This window comes from Lepidochelys olivacea (genome assembly GCF_965140295.1).
Source record: "Lepidochelys olivacea isolate rLepOli2 genome assembly, chromosome: 6".
Taxonomy (NCBI): Eukaryota; Metazoa; Chordata; order Testudines; family Cheloniidae; genus Lepidochelys; species Lepidochelys olivacea.
This window is the reverse complement of record NC_140416.1, coordinates 79,001,779-79,022,565: the sequence shown is the minus strand read 5'-3', so window position 1 is coordinate 79,022,565 and position 20,787 is coordinate 79,001,779. Positions and strand designations below refer to the sequence as shown.

Genomic DNA, 20,787 nt, shown 5'->3' with positions numbered 1-20,787 from the left:
GGTCATGTGCCCTCCCTTGTGTGCAGTACCAGCAAGAAATGATTTCTACTTGCACCACTGGCTACTGTGAAATTAGTAGTTAGCCTAGCTATATAAGGAAAGCAGTCTGCAAGACTCCTGTAGCTGCCCTCTTTTGTAAGAGTCATCTCAGTATCTCCAAATGCACAAAGTACAATTCTGCTTCATATTTATTAGAACATCACCTTGGTTAAGCAATAACTTTTCAGTCCATTGGACAGTTGCTTATGTCTATGTCTATTTAGGCTGACATACTTTATCAGCAGCTATAAAAACGCTATTAGCACTGGACACAACTGACAACCAACAAAGAAAGCTTCAAACACTCAAATACATGGTTCTGTCAAACCTATTTTTATGCAAATTAAGTCAGATGAGCAAGCATACCTTCAAGGTAGTGCATTTCTTGAATGGTTTGTCACCTTTCCTTTTGATCTACTAATTAAACAGTAGTTAATTTTTCATTCATGAAATTAAATGTATTCAATGACTATTAGCCAGGATGGGCAGGGATGGTGTCACTTTATGATTACCAGTTCTATTCCATTACCTCTGGGTCACCTGGCATTGGCCGCTGTCAGAAGACAAAAAGAAAAGGAGTACTTGTGGCACCTTAGAGACTAACCAATTTATTTGAGCATGAGCTTTCGTGAGCTACAGCTCACTTCATCGGATGCATACCGTGGAAACTGCAGAAGACATTATATACACACAGAGACCATGAAACAATACCTCCTCCCACCCCACTGTCCTGCTGGTAATAGCTTATCTAAAGTGATCATCAAGTTGGGCCATTTGCAGCACAAATCCAGGTTTTCTCACCCTCCGCCCCTCCCACCCCCCACAAACTCACTCTCCTGCTGGTAATAGCCCATCCAAAGTGACCACTCTCTTCACAATGTGTGTGATAATCAAGGTGGGCCATTTCCTGCACAAATCGAGGTTCTCTCACTCCCTCACCCCCCTCCAAAAACCACACACACAAACTCACTCTCCTGCTGGTAATAGCTTATCCAAAGTGACCACTCTCCCTACAATGTGCATGATAATCAAGGTGGGCCATTCTCACCCCCCCACCCCACCAAACACACACACACACACACAAACTCACTCTCCTGCTGGCAATAGCTCATCCAAACTGACCACTCTCCAAGTTTAAATCCAAGTTTAACCAGGATGTCGGGGGGGGGGGGTAGGAAAAAACAGGGGGAAATAGGCTACCTTGCATAATGACTTAGCCACTCCCAGTCTCTATTTAAGCCTAAATTAATAGTATCCAATTCGCAAATGAATTCCAATTCAGCAGTTTCTCGCTGGAGTCTGGATTTGAAGTTTTTTTGTTGTAAGATAGCAACCTTCATGTCTGTAATTGCGTGACCAGAGAGATTGAAGTGTTCTCCGACTGGTTTATGAATGTTATAATTCTTGACATCTGATTTGTGTCCATTTATTCTTTTACGTAGAGACTGTCCAGTTTGACCAATGTAAATGGCAGAGGGGCTGGTGGATGTGCAGGTGAACGAGCCTCTGATAGTGTGGCTGATGTTATGTTATCAGCCACACTATCAGAGGCTCGTTCACCTGCACATCCACCAATGTGATATATGCCATCACATGCCAGCAATGCCCCTCTGCCATTTACATTGGTCAAACTGGACAGTCTCTACGTAAAAGAATAAATGGACACAAATCAGATGTCAAGAATTATAACATTCATAAACCAGTCGGAGAACACTTCAATCTCTCTGGTCACGCAATTACAGACATGAAGGTCGCTATCTTACAACAAAAAAACTTCAAATCCAGACTCCAGCGAGAAACTGCTGAATTGGAATTCATTTGCAAATTGGATACTATTAATTTAGGCTTAAATAGAGACTGGGAGTGGCTAAGTCATTATGCAAGGTAGCCTATTTCCCCCTGTTTTTTCCTACCCCCCCCCAGACGTTCTGGTTAAACTTGGATTTAAACTTAGAGAGTGGTCAGTTTGGATGAGCTATTGCCAGCAGGAGAGTGAGTTTGTTTGTGTGTGTGTGTGTGTGTTTCCGGGGGGGGGCGGGAGGGAGTGAGAGAGCCTGGATTTGTGCTGGAAATGACCCACCTTGATTATCACACACATTGTGAAGAGAGTGGTCACTTTGGATGGGCTATTACCAGCAGGAGAGTGAGTTTGTGTGTGTGTGTGGGGGGGGGGGGGGGCGGAGGGTGAGAAAACCTGGATTTGTGCTGGAAATGGCCCAACTTGATGATCACTTTAGATAAGCTATTACCCGCAGGACAGTGGGGTGGGAGGAGGTATTGTTTCATGGTCTCTGTGTGTATATAATGTCTTCTGCAGTTTCCACGGTATGCATCCGATGAAGTGAGCTGTAGCTCACGAAAGCTCATGCTCAAATAAATTGGTTAGTCTTCTAAGGTGCCACAAGTACTCCTTTTCTTTTTGCGAAGACAGACTAACATGACTGTTACTCTGAAACCTGTCAGAAGACAGTATACTGGGCTAGATGCACCTTTGGTCTGACCCAGTATGGCCGTTTTTATGTTCACTGAATACTTAAAATCAATGGCATGTTGGAGGAAATGGGGAGAAAGCGAGTCTGAATGGCACAGGGATGTAACAAAGGAAGATACCCTGGTCAGGTCAGGGAATGTGGGTGGATATTAAAAAGCCTACGTGACTTAAGCACTGCCAGATAATGGAACTTGTGCTCAATGGGAGTTAGGTGCCTACGTACCTTTGAACATCTAGGCCTTAGGCACTTTCAGAAATTCCACCCTGTGCCTATTAGTATGGTACTTATTATGTGATGGATGCTACATAAATGCCACAACCAAGACATTTTCAAAATGAAAAAATGAAGTTAAACTGCTTTTGAAGAAAATACATATTTAATACAACTGCTTACTAACTGATTCATTAGTTACTTTATTGCACTTCAAACATTTTATACACATGACAGTTGTCTCCCACAATTAATGTATTTACTTCATGGAGCAACACTGACATATTATAGCTGTTAAGTATGTTACTTGAAGCTGCAACAGATTTCAGGCACTGTATCCCACAGCTATGGCAAAAACCAAAGCCAAAAATATTTATAAAATTGCAAGTTCCATAATGCATATTATTATACATAACGGATGTTAGTTTTTCTAAACATTCGCTTTGTGTTACATAAAATGCTAAGTACTACACTTTTTACCAGAGAACATTAATATTTCCACAATTCAGATATTTATTCATTTTTGTTAGCAAACCAAAATATATAACATGCTTCTTTTCATAAACTAGTTTTTGATTCCCATTTTGCTATTATGGAATTGGCAACTCCCTTATGTTAAACCAACAACATAATACCACAACTTTAAATCATTAACTATATAGCTGATAGAGGGAAACAAAGCTACTCTAAAATAATATATATTTTGCAGCTTCTGGAGTTTATTTAATTTATTGCTTCCCTATTTGAGGAAAAAATACTAGTTTATATCAATTGGCACTTTAAAAAAAGTATAAACCACAGAATTGGAGGAGGTGGATTAATGACCCTATTTAGGACAATTTTCCATTTTCTGCTGTGCATATTTTGAACACTCCTCTTTAAATACTAAACTCTGTGTATGTATATCCAAGTGTGAGGAAGCTATTTAATGAGGAACTGTAAACCTAGTTTGTTAAAGATTTGCATTGCATTTAATGCTGTAGAGCCTGAAGTAGAACATAAGCTTGGTTACTTCTCACTCTTAATATATTTAGCTAATAACAATAAAAAAAAGACACCAGACAGATTTTTTGGCAAGACTTCCTCTCAGCCATCTTATTTAACTTTGACTATTCCTAGTTTCAAAAATGTAGATCCACAAACTTCAAAAGACTAATATTAGATTTTTAAAATATTGTAATCTAAGATTATTTGTAATAAAGTTTCCAAGAAAAACAAATAATAAATTGTTTATAAAATATGGCAGACCTCAAACAGAAGTTATGAGCGTGACACAGAAATTACTGGGTGAGGTTCTATGGCCTCTGTATGAGGGTAAGACTAGATGACCATGATGGTCTCTCTTCTGACCTTAACCACGAATCTTATCAAAGGTATGCTTATTATACAAATTGTGTAGTAAGTAGCCATTATATTGTATGTATAACAGATAACACACTGTTAATACTGGAGATTAAAATAAGCAGCTTTCCTAACTCCTAGTTTTGCTTCAATTGAATATTTATTTTTTGTAAAATGGCAAATTACCTGAGCATATTCAATTTTAAATGTGTTATATAAATTAAAAATTTAATTCTAGCAGTTCCTTGACATAGTAATATAAGTTGCTCACTATTTCTACACCTCAACTTTCTAATGAAAGAGGTTTGTGCTTCAGGAAGATAACAAACACACTACAAGAAAAGAGATATTCTTTACCAACTTTGCGAAGTCATAGTTCAGGAATGAGAACACAAACCACTATGAGACTTTCAAAACTAAAGAAGTTAAGATCTTTCAAAGCTATATTCAGGGCCCTGAGTATTCTAAAGTTGTAGAATTCTCTAAAGATTCCACCTTTTGCCACACAATTATGCAGCAGAATCTAAACTTAAACCATAATGAAAATGTCCTGCTTTTTTAGTTGTCAAGATAGCCTTCTAAATGTTACCCAGAAATAAATAAATTAACTGTTGTCTTAAATCAGCAGAAAACTTGAAACAATAGCACCCAAAAAGATCAGATGTGTACTGTTTCCATTCATCTCAATTTGAGATCTATCCAAAATCTAACATTTAAATGTCAATATTGATTTTACACTTCCTGTGCCTTCTCAAGTGCTTAATGCCCAACAGTTGTTCTTTTGCCAAAAGCACCAGCTCTCCCCCTCATTACATCCACAAGTTACATACTTCTTGTCAAAAAAAATATGCAGCACACCACAAAATAAGTGAAACCTCAAATTAAGCAACAACAAACAAGGAATATTGCACTAGCTGCTGCATTAATTTTCTTGTTTAGTTCAATGTAAGTATAGTCTGCTGCAGAATTCTGAGCAATGGAGCACCACAGAAAACAGAAACCTTTGCCATGAAAGTTAGGTAAAACTTGCCAGAGCACATAGGTCTTCACTATAATGGTAGTAGACATTTCTGAAGTCAAGCAATAGTATAAAAAGTAGAGCTGAGATCCTCAGAATAATGGAGAGAAAGAACACATGGAACAGTTCCTTGAGAAAAAACAAGAATTAAAATCAAGAACATTGCGTGTACAATAGCAGAACAAATGGAATAACATTTTCTAATAACTAGTCAGTGGAACTCGGAGATACAATCAGTTTTGTTTCAAAAAGAGAGGCTACCAGACTTTTGGCCCACAACTAGAGTAAGATCCTGACCTACTTCAGTATGCTTTTTAAATGTTGAAGAAAGGGAGACTACTTTCAAAGTAGTTAAAGAAATAATGGCATGGAAGAATACAAATAAATGTCTATACTTCAGACATTTTCAGAGATTCTAAGATGTAAAATCAAAAACTACACACCCTCCAGACATTTCCTGACAGATACGGTTTGTAGTTTTAACAATGGAAAAAAACAATTCAGGGAGAAATGCTTGAAAAAAACAATGTAGTAGTTGCAAGAATCTGAAGAAAAGGTTTTTTTGGCTTAACAGATAAATTGTACCAGTCATTAAAATAGTTTTTAGCTATCTTAAATGTTTAAATAAGCCAATCTGAGCCTGAGTCTGAGAATTCTCCAAGTTTTTCATAATGTGCCAAATTTTAACAGAGTGTCTCATGGACCACCTCAAATTCCATTCATACTTGTAGACCATTTCAGTGGCAGCTAGAATAGTTTACATGAACTAACTAAAGATAGTTACAAAGTATTATACATTTTAATATAGTTTAGTAGCTGAAAACAGAGAAAGCATGCAACTAATCTGCTCCCATTTAAAAAAAAAAAGTCTTCAGCCAGTCAGTTTGAAAAAACTGCATTAGCTGAGATTTCTTTAAAATGGATTCATCCATTGCATCACTAACAGGATTTTCTTTCCCACAAAGAGTTCCTTTGGACTATATTGGTATTTGTGCAGGATTTTTTGGGGGGGAGGGAGGGTGTATTGGGTTTTATTTTGTTTGTTTTTAAACACAAAGTGGTGAATCTTGCCTGTAAGCCATTAGTAAGCTTGCTTCTAAGTGAATAATATATATATATATACATATATTTTAATCTTTCAAGGAATCTGAATAGTTAAGAGTCAATGTGGAATTATAAATAAGATGGTCTTTGTTTGAGATATAGAGTAGATAACCAGATTAATAGGAAAAAATGATGTCTAAAAGTAACAAAAAGCAATTGAATAAGAATAAGCTCAATCTACAATTGAATACTAAGAAAACAGCTTTTAAGAGAAATATCAAAAGTGTAAAACAATCAACTAACAAAGTATACAATCTTATTTCTCTCCAACAGGAGATTTCTGTATAAATACATAATCAAGTTACTCATCTCCATCCCCCTCCTAATTAAAAAAAATCTTTAAAATTAACAACATCAAAATGTTTCCTGTACTACTTTAATTATGAATGAGCGACAGTGCACCTCAATAAAAACTAAACAATTGATCCAGATATCCATGGCCACTGCAGTATCTTTGAAAAGAGAATGGTACCACAATTACTATAGAATTGCAAATATTAAGTTTGTTAAATGTACCTACTGTAGCTGATGCTGTTCAAAAGGCAGTAACAATTGAGAAAAAAAACAGTGTTTAGCATAAGGGCATAAAAAGGAAGTGCTGGACCTTGATTGCAATGGAATTTTGGGACAAGGATCAGGATAAATGATAATAAGCAATTATAGTGCAAGCTATTATCAAAATTACTCTCAATTCAGTGTACGTAAAATGTGAACATCCTGTTCTAACTAGCATAGTGGGAATAAACTATAGAAATATCTGTAAGGCTAACAATTTCATGTTTAGTTTTTAAACACTTATTAGAGTCACACTTTCAGATCTTTTACTTCTGAATTTTATTTATTCCTTTGACTCTGTATAACAATTTATAGTGTAACACTGATATATAAAAATCCATGTGAAAATGACAAAGATTTGATTTAAATCCCGAAGAATCAAGAAATTTAGAGTAAAAGCAAATTTAGTTCTCAAACTTCATTATTTTCCTCGGTCTCCCCTGAACTGTGGTTGATTTCTCCAAGGACACAGTGTAATAGCCTTAAACTCCAAATTTTCTGTCTTTTGTGGATTGAACACATCATTAATATTTAAAAAGGAAAAAATATTTACTGAATGTCATTAAACTGAAAAAACACCCACAGAAGAACTGATGCAGTGCCCTATCACCGCTATTTCAAAGACATTATAAAAATCTAGAACTGATCACCCTTAAAATGTGCCTGCTTTGACTTTGATAAATCATGTTACCTCAATGTGTAGAGCATTACCTATACTTACTGATAGGGAACAGCATGCTGAAAATACTTATAACCTTGCATATTTATCTATAGCAAAATTGGCAGTTTAAGTGTGATGCTGACAGTTCCCCTTGAAATCAAGGGGAAAACTCTGACTTCAACAAGAACATGATTCAATAGATATTAAAAATATTACATACCCAATTTGAGCCTGAAAATGTCTTTTATATCAATTTTAATTTCTATAACTTGTAGTATAATCTTCAAAAGTTCAGAACCCAAGTACACTAACTACTGACTTTCCAAATTTAAATGTATTTTTAGCCTATTGGTCTAGTGACTATATTGTGACTTGTCCATTTATATTTTTCCACTTGAAAAAACTCCAAACAAGTCTGACTTGTGAGCATATGCATTAAACCAATATAACTTTTTAAAACAGCTTTGTAATTTAAAATGACTGATTACAAAAATCCTATTTGGGCTGAGACTATCTGGTAAATTCCAAACCAGAGCAATATTATGGACAAACAACAAAAGCAATTTTTGTAAACCAGTGGGGGAAAACTGAGATGGGAAAAAAGGGTGTCAATGCTCGGAAATGTAATAGCAGCTCACAAGAAGGAACATCCCACAAACAGAAAAATTGAATTTGCAACATAGACTTTAGTAGCAAAAAAAATTTATTCTACTTCTAGTCTTAGTGCGCTGCTGATGGCAAAGTCCATTTTGTTTTTAAACTGTTCATATGTCTTTGTTATTGGAACTTCTATGCAGTTAAGTTGTCTGTTTCCAACAGGGTATTTTATATGCAGAAATTTAACTGAGGGGTCAGGCTCAAAACCAATGGGTGGGATAGAACTGGTACCAGTTGCAAAGACAAGAATATCTTCCAGTGTTGCTGCAGACTCACCACCTAAAAGAAAAAAGTTTAACGTTATACAGTTACTCATCAGTTATCCCGAATAGGCATTTCAGGGAAGAACACTGATTAACAGCCTTTTGCATATCCATAACCTGAGTATACTTGCAATAAGAAACAAAACTACATTAGAAAAAGTTTTCACTAAGATGCAAAGAAAAACGTTGGGTTAATTGAGGGAAATCTAAGGTGGTGATGCAGAGGAGGGATTGAACCAAAAAACCCACTCCTGAGGCTAACTGAACTAAGTAATGAGGAAAAACAGAGTTCACTCACCTTCCACATCTTGTAAATAACCCATCCAGAAATCAACACCTTTGACTTTGTTTACACCTGATAAACAGTGGATTGTAAAGAGATCACCAAGAATTCTTGCTGAAAGTCTCTCGGGTTTGTGACACAATATGCTAGAGAACGCATCAGGATGCATCTGTATTTTTTCCAGTACACCAAGAGTTTTCAAACCTTGCCTAAAGCTGGAATTATAAAAAGAGGTGGCATTAGAAAGTCACCAAAGAACTAATTTTGCCATAAAATGTTTCACAATACATTTTGTTTTATGAAAGCTGGTACATATAAGTTTTCTATAATTATGAGAGTCCTGCCTATGAGAAGTATTTCCCTACTTTACATTTACAGTATTCATTTAATTTTTTTTTAACCTATGTTACCAACACCAGTTGAGATTGTTAAAAATGTAACAGTTTTGAAAATCCAGTTACAAGTAGTTGGTTTACACTATAAAAAACACAATTAAATCTGCCACTTTCAGGTTCTTTGACTGCCTGGGAATGTTTGTTTTTAAAAAATTTACTTTATTTTTTTCAAAAATTGAGGAGACATCTGTTAATCTTAGGTTTTATAAAAAATATTTTTATAAAATTTATAATTTGGGTTTTTGTCCTTTTAGGACTAAAGTATAAAATTCTTAAATATTGAACTTCCTTGATTTCCTCCATAGGGGTTTCTCTTGGCTTCTTTGTAGATACTAAAGGATATTATAAGTTTATAATGACTGACAGGTTTACAGATCTGAATTCTCTACTATATGCTAACAGATTATGTGTTTCAAACTTTAGTTTTGACTAAATGTGATAGTTATATTAAAATCTAAAGTAAACTTAAAGGGAGGGGAGACAGGTGGGTAGGAATCCAACATAATTTTAACTGTATTTGGCTATCCAAAACAACTTCAGAAAAATGTATAATGCAGTACAAGACCTGGTTTGTAGAATTCAGTGTGCATGATCCCATGCCCAAAAATGTACATGCAACTGTGTACAAAATTTGCATGCACAATTACTATAGCCTCTCCCACATTGAGTAGTACCTTATTCCACAACTAGTCGTAAGCAATTTCAATGCTTCTCCATATTTTAATAAGTAAAAATAAATACTTTAAACTTTCACAACCAAACAAACCTTTCAAAAGGTGAATGAACTCGCTTAATTACATGATAGATCAGTAAGTCGTTCACCAACATATCCTTATCACATAGAGTTGTCATAGGTCTTAAACATCCAGCAATAGTAAGATATTCATAGCAGTCACTTATTGTAGATTTTAAGCTGGCCAAAGTTCTTGATGATTTTATCTACAGCAGGAAATAAAACATTTACTAGGTCTTTGTTTGCTTCATATATGTTCCATCAATAAATATAAAATTTAGAAGTCTGGAATCAGTAATCTCTTCCTAGCAAGTACTTCTATGACCCCCATAATCTTAGTATCTGAGCAGCTTTGGCTGAGGCATATGTATTGCCAATAGGATGGGGAGTATGTTAAAAGGACAACAGTCATACATTGAATGTGATCAATCATATACTATTCCTCAATACTTGCCAGAAACATGCCTATCACAAAGTCTAATCTCAAATCTAGCATTTCAAGGCTCCAAAGCCATTGGGTGGGGCACTTTATTTACCATTTTTATTGTTTGTGCTACATCAAAATCTGCAACATCTTCCACTTTTGGTTTCACATTCTCTGGTCCATAAACAAGACAGTTAAACAGAGTTTTGGAAAAGAAACTGGGAGGTACACCAACGTGAACCAAAGAAACTGCAATCATTTTGCCAGCTTCATAGTATAAATTCTCTTTTATAGCTGCAAATAAAGAAAGTATAGTTGAATTAATAATGAACTATGATCTGCAACAGTTATCACTACTCTCTCATATTAATATGCATACAAGACAAACTCTTAAGGCTGAGACAATAACACTGACAAAAGTTCATGGATATGACCAAGAGAAGGAGCAACTTGCTCTCTGCTCCATCCTTCCACCCCTCCTCAAGCCAAGCCCAATCACAGTGGAGCTCCCCCCGCCCCCATCCTACACAGCACTCAGCTTTGAGGCATAGAAATAGCACTTCAAGCAGCTCTGGAGAAGTAATAAATACAGTGGAGTGGAGGAGATAGATAAGAAGAAATAGAGGGAAGAGAAAGTGAAAAGAAGAAAAGGTACCCTTTCTGAGAAAAGATAAACTGAGTGTTTCCTGTTTCAACTTATTTAGGTCCAGAGATCAAGAGTTCCAAGTTTGATTGCAAGTCTACATCCATATAGTAATGTTACTATCAAGTATTCCAACCACACCAAATAATAGAATCATAGACTATCAGGGTTGGAAGGGACCTCAGGAGGTCATCTAGTCCAACCCCCTGGCTCAAAGCAGGACCAATCCCCAATTTTTGCCCCAGATCCCTAAATGGCCCCCTCAAGGATTGAACTCACAACCCTGGGTTTAGCAGGCCAATGCTCAAACCACTGAGCTATCCCTCCCCCCCAGCAGTAAAGAACTTAGACAACTTACTCATTGCCCAATTCTTACCCCAAAAACTCACTTTTTAAAAATAGTAAAAGGAAAAATTAGTTTGGTACACATCTACTTCTATTTTGTGGGGCTCCCGGTCATTTTATCTTGTTATCAGAATTAACAGGGCTGTTCCCCCCCACAGGTGTCTATTATACTGAAAATTACTTTTGACAGACTGTTTACTATAAAATTTATGCTGTATTTACCTTGAGAATCAAGAGATAAGTTCTTTGAGGAAGAGCCCTCAAATAGTGATGAGTTCTGAAGATGAAGCATTAATAATCGGAAAAACTCATGCTTTGATCCATGAAAAGCATCTGTCTCTACTCTACCCTTGCAATTTGTGAACTTCACTTCCATAGTGTTTGCAGGATTGAAGTTTCGCCCTCTGAATCCTTTTAAGGCACTATTCCAGATATTGTCTCTGTTGATGTTCAGTCTTGTGGTTTTTGTATTAACCTGTAACTTTAATTCCCTCAGTATATTAGAAGCTTCTCTTTTTTGTATTTTTAGTTGCCTACAAGACACAAACGAGCACATTTCTGAATGAAACAGGATATATGGTTATTGAAAATTACAGTATAAGGAATCGTAGATCAACTTTTCTGAATCAGAAAGTCTATCCTTCTGCCACCCCATCTGCGGCTACTGAAATTTTAGCAAGTTCCTATCAGTTACTGCAAGCCAATGGGCAGACTCACCAGCTGGAATAGTCAAAATAAAGCCTAAACTTTCAAGTTCAGTGCCATGTCCATTTTCTCAGGGCTGGTTTTATTAATTAACAAAAGATACAAGAGTCTCAAAATAAAACAAGACACTGGGTAATGGAGGCTTGTCCCACTTCCCACCAAAAATGTAGTGAGAGGATACATCCTTCCTCTTGGTAGTCTTTCCTGGCAATCCCCTAGGATTTCTCTCAAGGTATTTTCTCAACTCTTGTTCTCCTGAGAATAAGCCAAGAACTTTCCTTTAAATACTCTCCAACAAGTAGTCACGTGATGCTTGACTGACTGAGAGACCCCTTGCCATCACTTGCACTGCCTGGAGACAACAATTCCTTAACCTTAAAAGCTAGTGTTGCCCTCTCTGCAGTACAAAAAGAAGAAAAAAAAAAGGGGGATAACATCTGAGATGAGCCTGAGCCCATAAAACTGGACAGCTTGCCAGGTGTACAGAGCACACTTAGAAATTTCTCAAGTTACTTATCTCAAAAAAGGGATGATCCTGGGGAAAACCTAGACAAGTGGCAACCCTATAAAGGACCACAGACTGTAACAAGTACATTGGAACATACTGCCCTGATGGAGTTACATGAACATTCTGGACGCTAGTAAAGATAAACACTCAAAAGCCAAATACTTAGTCTGATGTAAAATCTCTAACTTAAGAAATGAACACAATTTCAATAATTTCTGAGATATACTAATAAATGATTTCAAATAGAACACTGTTGGAACCATATATTTTAAAGTAACAAAAAATTAGTTACAAAGTTACAATCAAGTTCCATTAGAATTGATAAACTGCCTTAGCTTCACTGTATTTATTACTTCTTGCAGTAAAATTCTCACCTGAGCCAAACTATCACTATATTATTTGAGCAATGTTCAAATAAGTGATAAAGTATATGAAAACATTTGAAAAGTTTGTAATTTGAGAGTCTGATCAAGACAAATTTATAACGAAGTTAACATTCACTCTTTAAAAAGTGTCATATATCAGCCGTTCACTAACACTGTTCTTTTTATCACTGTAGAATCAAGAAACATATTTAAAAGCAAGAAAATAAAGATGACACATCATCTATAAAAAATCCAAACACCAATCAAAACGAGACTCCTTATCCATTTCTTACCCCCAACCAAATGCATTTTTAATTTGTGCATCCTGTTGGATGGCTTTTTTGAACATTTCCCTAACTCCTGTCGGAATTCTTTTTACCTCACAAAAAATGTATCTGAACTCAGGATGAAAAATGAGCAAGAAGGAAAAAAGAGAAAAATCAAAATTTGTGTAATTACACAAAAACCTTCATGAAAAAGGTTATAATTGTGACAAACTGCTAAAAGCAATTAAACACAAAATTCAAGGGGAAATCTTTTTTTTTTTAAACATAAGTTCAATAAGGTAAATTAAATCTGGAACATGTAAAAAAAAAATAATGTGGTGTCTTGGCACTGGGTTGGTTTCTAAGTTTGTAGAAGTGCAAATGTACAGTGCACAAAAAAGAATACAGGTTTATTTTCAGATTGAGTTTTTAGTGCTGGTTGTTTTGTGTGTGTAAACTGAGGAAGTTAAATACAGAAATCATGGAAGAGTAAAGATAATTTTTCCAGTAATTTCTGTACTAGATATGCTTTAATAAGTACATATGTATATTTTCTGGCTACGTTTGTTTTTTTCCCCCTCAAAAAACATTAATACTTGACAGGTTTCAGAGTATCAGCCGTGTTAGTCTGTATTCGCAAAAAGAAAAAGGAGGACTTGTGGCACCTTAGAGACTAACAATTTGAGCATAAGCTTTCGTGAGCTACAGCTTACTTCATCAGATGCATTCAGTGGAAAATACAGTGGGAAGATTTATATACAGAGAGAACATGAAACAATGGGTGTTACCATACACACTGTAACGAGTGTGATCAGGTAAGGTGATCTATTTCCCCATGTTTAAATCCCCCGCCCCGGCTGTTCCTCAGACATTCTTGTCAACTGCTGGAAATGGCCCACCTTCATTATCACTACAAACCCCCACTCTCCTGCTGGTCATAGCTCACCTTACCTGATCATTCTCATTACAGTGTGTATGGTAACATGCATTGTTTCATGTTCTCTGTGTATATAAATCTCCCCACTGTATTTTCCACTGAATGCATCTGATGAAGTGAGCTATAGCTCATGAAAGCTTATGCTCAAATAAATTTGTTAGTCTCTAAGGTGCCACAAGTCCTCCTTTTTATTAACACTTGACTAAATGCCCAGAGGAAAAAATGGTTACCTACCTTTTATAACTGTTGTTCTTCAAGATGTATTGCCCATGTCCATTCCATTCTAGGTGTGTGTGCAACCACGTACGCAGTTGTCGGAGACTTTTGCCTTAGCAGTATCTGTAGGGCTAGCTGTGGCGCCCTCTGGAGTGCTCCGCTCATGCGGCGATAGAGCAGGTGCCGCCAGCCCAATGCCCTCTCAGTTCCTTCTTGCTGGTAACTCGAACAGAGGTGTAGGAGGGCAGGTAATGGAATGGGCGTGAGCAACACATGTCAAAGAACAACAGTTACAAAAGGTAGGTAAACGTTTTTGATTCTTCGAGTGCTTGCTCATGTTGATTCCATTCTAGGTGGCTCACAAGCAGTATCTATGGAGGTGGGCTTGGAGTTCACCGCTTGGCAGCTTGCCGTACTGCACTACCGAAGCCAGCATCGTCCCAGGCCTGCTGGGAAAGCACATAGTGGGACGTGAAGGTATGGACCAATGACCAGGTGGCAGCCCTGAATAGACACTTGGGCCAAAAAGACTGCCGAAGAGGCCTGCACCCTGGTAGAGTGGGCAGTGATGATTGCTGGGAGGCCATACCTTTGCTTGACAATAGTAGAAGCGAATACAGGCTGTGATACAGGAGGAAATTCTCTGAGTGGAAACAGGGTGACTTTTCAGCCTGTCGGCCACAGAGACAAATAATTGCGTCAACTTACAGAATGGTTTGGTCCTGTCAATATAGAATTAGAGAGGCTAATATAGAGGCTGGAGCCCTCTGGACGTCCAGGGCATGCAGCCTGCACTCTTCCTCAGACTTGCGGCTTTGGAAAAAAGACCGGTAAGTAAATGTTTTGGCTAAAATGAAACTGAGAAACTACCTTGGGAAGGAAGGTGTGGTCTTAGCTGGACATTGTCCTTGTAGAAGACCATGTAAGATGGTTCTGAGGTGAGTGCCCAAATCTCAGATACCCGGCAGGCCAACATCACCGCGACCAGAAATGTCACCTTCCAGGAGAGGAGAAGGAGAGCAGGAAGTCAGAGGCTCGAAGGGGGGACCTGTAAGCCGTGGCAGACCAGATTCAAGTCCCACAGAGGAACAGGATCCCTGACATGCAGGTAGAGGTGCTCCAGGCCCTTAAGGAATCCAGCTGTGATATCCTGAGAGAAAACCGACCTGCCTTCGAGGGGTGGGTGGAAGGCTGAGATGGCTGCTAGATGGATTTTGACGGATGAGAGTGACAAGCCCTGGAACCTGGAGGTGCAAGAGGTAGTCTAGAATGAGCTGCAACGGGGCTCGCTCAGGACAGACCCCCTTATTCGCCATCCAGCATGTGAATCGCTTCCATTTGGCCAGGTAGGTGGCCCTGGTGGAGGGCTTTCTACTGCCCAGCAGGACTCACTGGACCTCGGAAAAGCACTGCCATTCTTGCACATGAAGCGCCACCCGGTGCAGGGGCAGGAGACTGCCATGATTCTGGGACAACAGGTCTGTCCTGAGAGGCATCCGGAAGAGGATTGCCACCGAGAGATCCAGCAGGGTGCTGAACCAGTGTGGTGTGGCCACGCCGGCATTATGAGGATGACCTCGTCCCTGTCCTCGTCCCTGTCCTGTTTGATCTTCATGAGGACTTGGAGCAATGGCACGGGAGGGAAGGAGTACATCAGAGCCCCCAACCACAGGATGAGGAAGGCGTCTGACAGTGATTCCCTGTCCTTGCCCTGGAATGAGCAGCAGATGTGGCATTTTCTGTTCTGCCTGGACACAAATAGGTCCATCTGGGGAGTTCCCCACCTGTGGAAGATAGAGCTGACCACCTCCAGGTGAAGGGACCACTTGTGGCAAGACGAGAATGTCCTGCCGAGGCGGACCACCCAAGTGTTCCTGGTCCCTGGGAGGTGAGCAGCCACAAGATGGATGTTGTGCTGCAGACAGAAATCCTAGAGCCGAAGCGCTTCCTGGCAGAGGGCAGATGACCTGGCACCCCGTCTGTTGATATAGAAGATCATGGCTGTGTTGTTGTCCGTTAGGACCTGAACCGCCCAGCCTTGTATGTGAGTTCGAAAAGCTTGCCAGGCTAGGCGAACCGTCGAGTTCCCTGACGTCGATGTGCAGGCCCAACTGAGAATGGACCACTGGCCCTGAATACTGAGATCACCCAGGTGGGCTCCCCAAAGCGTGAGAGATGACCGTCACCGACAAGACTGGGGCTGTGAATTGGGACTCCCTCCAACACCGACGCGGGATCTTGCCACAAGGTAAGGGACGACAACACACTATCTGGAATCCTGAGCACCCGGTCCATACTGTGCCGATTGGGTACATAGAACAAAACCAGCCACACCTGTAGGGACCTAAGGCAGAGTCGCGCATGCTGAACCATGTAAATGCATGCTGCCAAGTGACCCAGCAGTCTCAGGCACATGTGGGTGGTGGTGAATGGATGGGCACGCAGAGACGAGATGAGGTCCACCATGGCTCAGAACCGAATCTCGGGAAAGAAGGCTTTGGCCTGAGTGGAATCGGGTACTGCCCCAATTTTATGCATTGCACTGGAGTGAGGGTTGACTTTTTGTTGTTGAAAATTAGGCCCAAGTCGCAACAGGTGGAATAGACCAGAGCGAGATGCCTCCGCACTTGATCCGAGGACTGGCCCCTTATCAACCAGTTGTTGATGTTTGGGTAGATTTGGACCCCCCCAGACGTCACAGGTAAGTGGTCAATGGTGCTATACACTTGGTGAACACTCTCGGAGCTGACGAGAAACCAAAGGGCATCGCCATGAACTGGAAATTGTGCTGGCCCAAGGTGAAACGGAGGAAACACCAGTGCCCCGGGAATATATGGAAATATGCGTCCTTTAAATCGAGGGTGGCGTACAAGTGTCCTGTATCCAGAGATGAGAGGATGGAGGCCAAGGAGACCATAAGAAACTTCAACATTTTGAGAGAGATGTTGAGGAGACACAGGTCTAGAATAGGTCCGAGGCCCCCTTTTGCCTTCAAAATGAGGAAGTAGCGGGAGTAAAATCCTCTTCCTTCCACGCCTTGCAGAACCTCTTCCACTTCCCCTAGGCACAGAAGGTTTTCGACCTCACGAATGAGGAGCTGCTCGTGAGAAGGGTCCCTGAAGAGGGATGGGGAAGGGGGATGGAAGGGTTGGTTGGCTACAAACTGCAGGGTATAGCCCAACAAGATAGTGTTGAGCACCGAGCGGTCCAAAGTGATATGGGACCAGGCCAACTGGAAAGGGCGGAGGGGGTTGAGGAAAATGGGGAACGAATCTGGTACAGTGACTAGGGCATTGTCCTCGTGAGCACCCTCAAAATGACTGCTTTTGGCTGCCTTTGTCCCTGGAAGGACCAGGCTCGGCAGGTGGAGGAGACAACGACTGGTGGAGTCGCTTAAAACACATCTTTGTCCTTCTTTTTGTAGGAGTCGGATCGAGGGGTACCCCAAGACCTTGATGACGGTGGAGGAGGAATGGCTTTCTGGCCTGCTGAGGAGTATGTAGACCCCGGCTGGGCTAAGGGGTCTGATCAGAGATACCCCTGAGAGCCTCTGTTGCTGGCACAAGGCCTAACTGAGGTCCTCTTCCCAACCTTATGCGGTGCCTGCGATGAACTGCTTCTTCGGTACTGGCAAGGGGGAATGGTGCGGGGCAGAAGCCGGTACCAGTGGTGCACTGTGTACCAATGCCGAAGTACCAGACATGGAGTCTGAGTGTGAGGGCTCCGATGCCGGGCGCAGAGTAGCCTCCATGACGAGGACCCTTAATCAAATGTCCTGCTCTTTTTGAGTTTGGGGGTGAAAGATTTTGCAGATCTGCCACTTGTCTTTTCTATGGGACTCCCCCAGGCACTTCAGACATCTCTCGTGTGGGTTGCTGATGAGCATTGGCCAGCTGCACTCAGAACGTGTCTTGAAGCCTGGGGAGCACGGCATGCCCGCTCCAGGACAAAGTCCCAGCCCAGGCTCTAACTACTAAACTACTACTAAAACACTTAACGGCTCACTAATCACTGACTAAATAACAAAGGGAGAACGACCTGAACAGTGAAGAACCGCTAATGCTCTTGCTAAGCGAGACCAGACGCTACAACGAACCGTCCCGGGCGGTAAGAAGGAACGGAGAGGGTGTAGGGCTAGCGGTGCCTGATATATCGCAGCATGAGTGTGGCACTCCAGAGGGTGCCACAGCCAGCCCTATGGATACTGCTAATGCAAAAGTCTCTGACGACTGTGAATGTGGGCACGCACACACCTAGAATGGAATCGAAGAACTTCATAAATCAGGATTTTCAGCAAGTTCTTAGGGTAAGCATTCTATTTTGCACTTTCTATATAGATAGATATGGATATATATCCATATCCATCCTGGAGGAAATACATTTCATTTTATACAATCTAGAGTAGACCCGGACTGCCAGATGCTTTTAAACAGAACACTTTTCATTTACTTATTATCACTATTATTGCAGTGTGAAATACATTTCTCTGGAGTCTGGATCTTGACCAAGAAATTTGAGCCTTGATAAAAAAATAATTGACTACCCCGATCTAGAGAGCCTTGTTCGATATGAAAGAAATATTAACTTACATTCTTCTTACTGACAGATTCCTTGATGAAGAATTGATCAGCGGGGATATGGACATAACCATTTTATTAGATGCTGGAAGGTCTAATAATGTACAAGGAGTCAAGCTATTCTGGCACAACATCTTTGGTGACCTGGAAGGGGAAAAGCTATTACAAAATTAATTTCTCATTCTGAACTTTATGTAAACATTCATTTGAAAGTAACAGTAGATCTGTTTATCTCAAATGTGATTTAATGAACCCTACATTACTATAAAGCCATGGACTCAATCTGTTTCTTTACCACAATTTTCAACATATAATTGATTGCCCCAACGACTAGAAGACACTGAAGTAAATTTTGTCATCAATAATTTACCTTGCATTCCTCAGACCCAACTCTATTTTATATAATCTAATAGTTTCTGAACCATAGAAATGCTGACATTACCACCACCATTCAGTACTAGAAATGGAATAAATTCTGTCTTTGGAAATATTGTAACTTCCATTTTTTCAGTGCATAATTGTTCTATGGTTTTCTACAGTGTTATATCCCAGATAGGACACACTGAAATTTGAGAATCCTTGAGATCCATTAAGTAATGATAAAAAATGAAGTTATGTTACTCCCATAGGTAGACTGCATTGTATGATCCAGCGCTGGTATTAGTTGGCACCAGCTCAACACACACTACCGAAATAACTTGCTGCAATTTTTATCTCGCCTTTTAATTACTAAGTAATGTTGTAAGTTCCTGTTAAGTCTTCTAGAGTTACACATATTCTGATTTTGTTTAGCTCCAAAGATGGCAAAATTCCTATATTTACATGCAAAAAAAATTAAAGCAATGTTAAGGTTGCAAAATTAAGCACTCAAGAACTAGGAAAGAAAGAGGAATGCTGCATGTACAATTTCTGTGCACAACAGTCATCAGTTATTTGATCTCTTATATGCCCCAGAGGGACAGTTAAACTTGCATGTACCCTCAAAAGAAAAATAAAATAAAATAAAATAAAAAAGTAAAGTTTCCTGGCATTTGAGCCCTTAGCACTGAAACTTTAACTTTCCAGAGTCTGCAGTTCAGAGGTGATAAATCGCACTGCCATCTCCCGCCACATACATGTGTGTTCTTGTATTGCGGAAACCAAGGGAAGGAATGCCAGCTGATTAGTACATATGGAATGAGGGCAGTAGTCCCACAGGAGCCTTCAAAAATGTAACTTAACCTTAACTACAGTAGGTGTGTTACCACACCATGATAAACAACGGTTACTTATCTTACAGTAACTCGGGTTCTTTGAGATATCAGTTTGGGTCCCACTGTAGGTGCACATGCACCTCAAGTGTGCAGTATCAGATTCTTTAAAATAGTGACAGGTATTTTCCACTGATTGCATCTGATGAAGTGAGCTGTAGCTCACGAAAGCTCATGCTCAAATAAATTGGTTAGTCTCTAAGGTGCCACTAGTACTCCTTTTCTTTTTAAAATAGTGGTGTTTCTTTGGGCAGTGCATGCACCCTGTGCCTTATCATGCTCCTGGACTTGTTAGGGCATAAAGGGCAGAGCAACTGTGATCCTCCCTCAGTTCCCTCACGATTCAAAGCCCACATTAGGTGTGACTCATAAACTGGGGATAGAGTGCAGGTTGTGAGAGCCCACATTGACGACAACATCTGAAAACCCCCCCATAATTACTGTAGGGTATGTAACCATTCTCCCTTCTTCGAGTAAATGTCAGTGTGGATCCTACGGTAGGTAACTGGCAAGCAGTAACCCCTCTGGATGGTGGGATGAGACATATCAGCTGCATCAGTCAAACAAATTGTAGTACTGCTCTAATAAACATGGCATCTGCCCTGACAGCTAAATCAAGTGTACGCTGCTTCACAAAATGTAACGGGTGCCTTGTGAATCTCAAAAACTGGCTCATTTCTGAAGCTGGCAGAGAATGACACTTGAGTTCTTGTGTAGTAAGCATTCTTGTTCAGTGGAAGAGGTACATCACCCAACTGGTAACACAGCAAGATACACTGTATTATCCACTTAGATATTCT

The 20,787-nt window shown here is 39.8% G+C and overlaps 1 protein-coding gene and 1 long non-coding RNA gene across 2 annotated transcripts in view; one reads left to right on the top strand and one right to left on the bottom strand.

Moving 5' to 3' along the window:
- Window positions 1-2,920: 2,920 nt before the first annotated feature.
- Window positions 2,921-20,787, bottom strand: part of G2E3 (G2/M-phase specific E3 ubiquitin protein ligase) — a 56,847-nt gene continuing 38,980 nt past the window's right edge. The window contains exons 12-17 of the mRNA XM_084631463.1: window positions 18,750-18,881; window positions 11,386-11,696; window positions 10,288-10,469; window positions 9,785-9,957; window positions 8,639-8,838; window positions 2,921-8,356 (exon numbers count right to left, since the gene is read on the bottom strand). Coding sequence (XP_084487589.1) covers window positions 8,124-8,356; window positions 8,639-8,838; window positions 9,785-9,957; window positions 10,288-10,469; window positions 11,386-11,696; window positions 18,750-18,881 — 1,231 coding nt within the window. The 3' untranslated portion in view covers window positions 2,921-8,123. The remainder of the gene's footprint in view (window positions 8,357-8,638; window positions 8,839-9,784; window positions 9,958-10,287; window positions 10,470-11,385; window positions 11,697-18,749; window positions 18,882-20,787) is intronic.
- Window positions 16,170-18,888, top strand: LOC311522303. The gene is made up of 3 exons (XR_014712094.1): window positions 16,170-16,861; window positions 17,585-18,466; window positions 18,767-18,888. It is a non-coding gene; the product is annotated as an uncharacterized lncRNA (long non-coding RNA).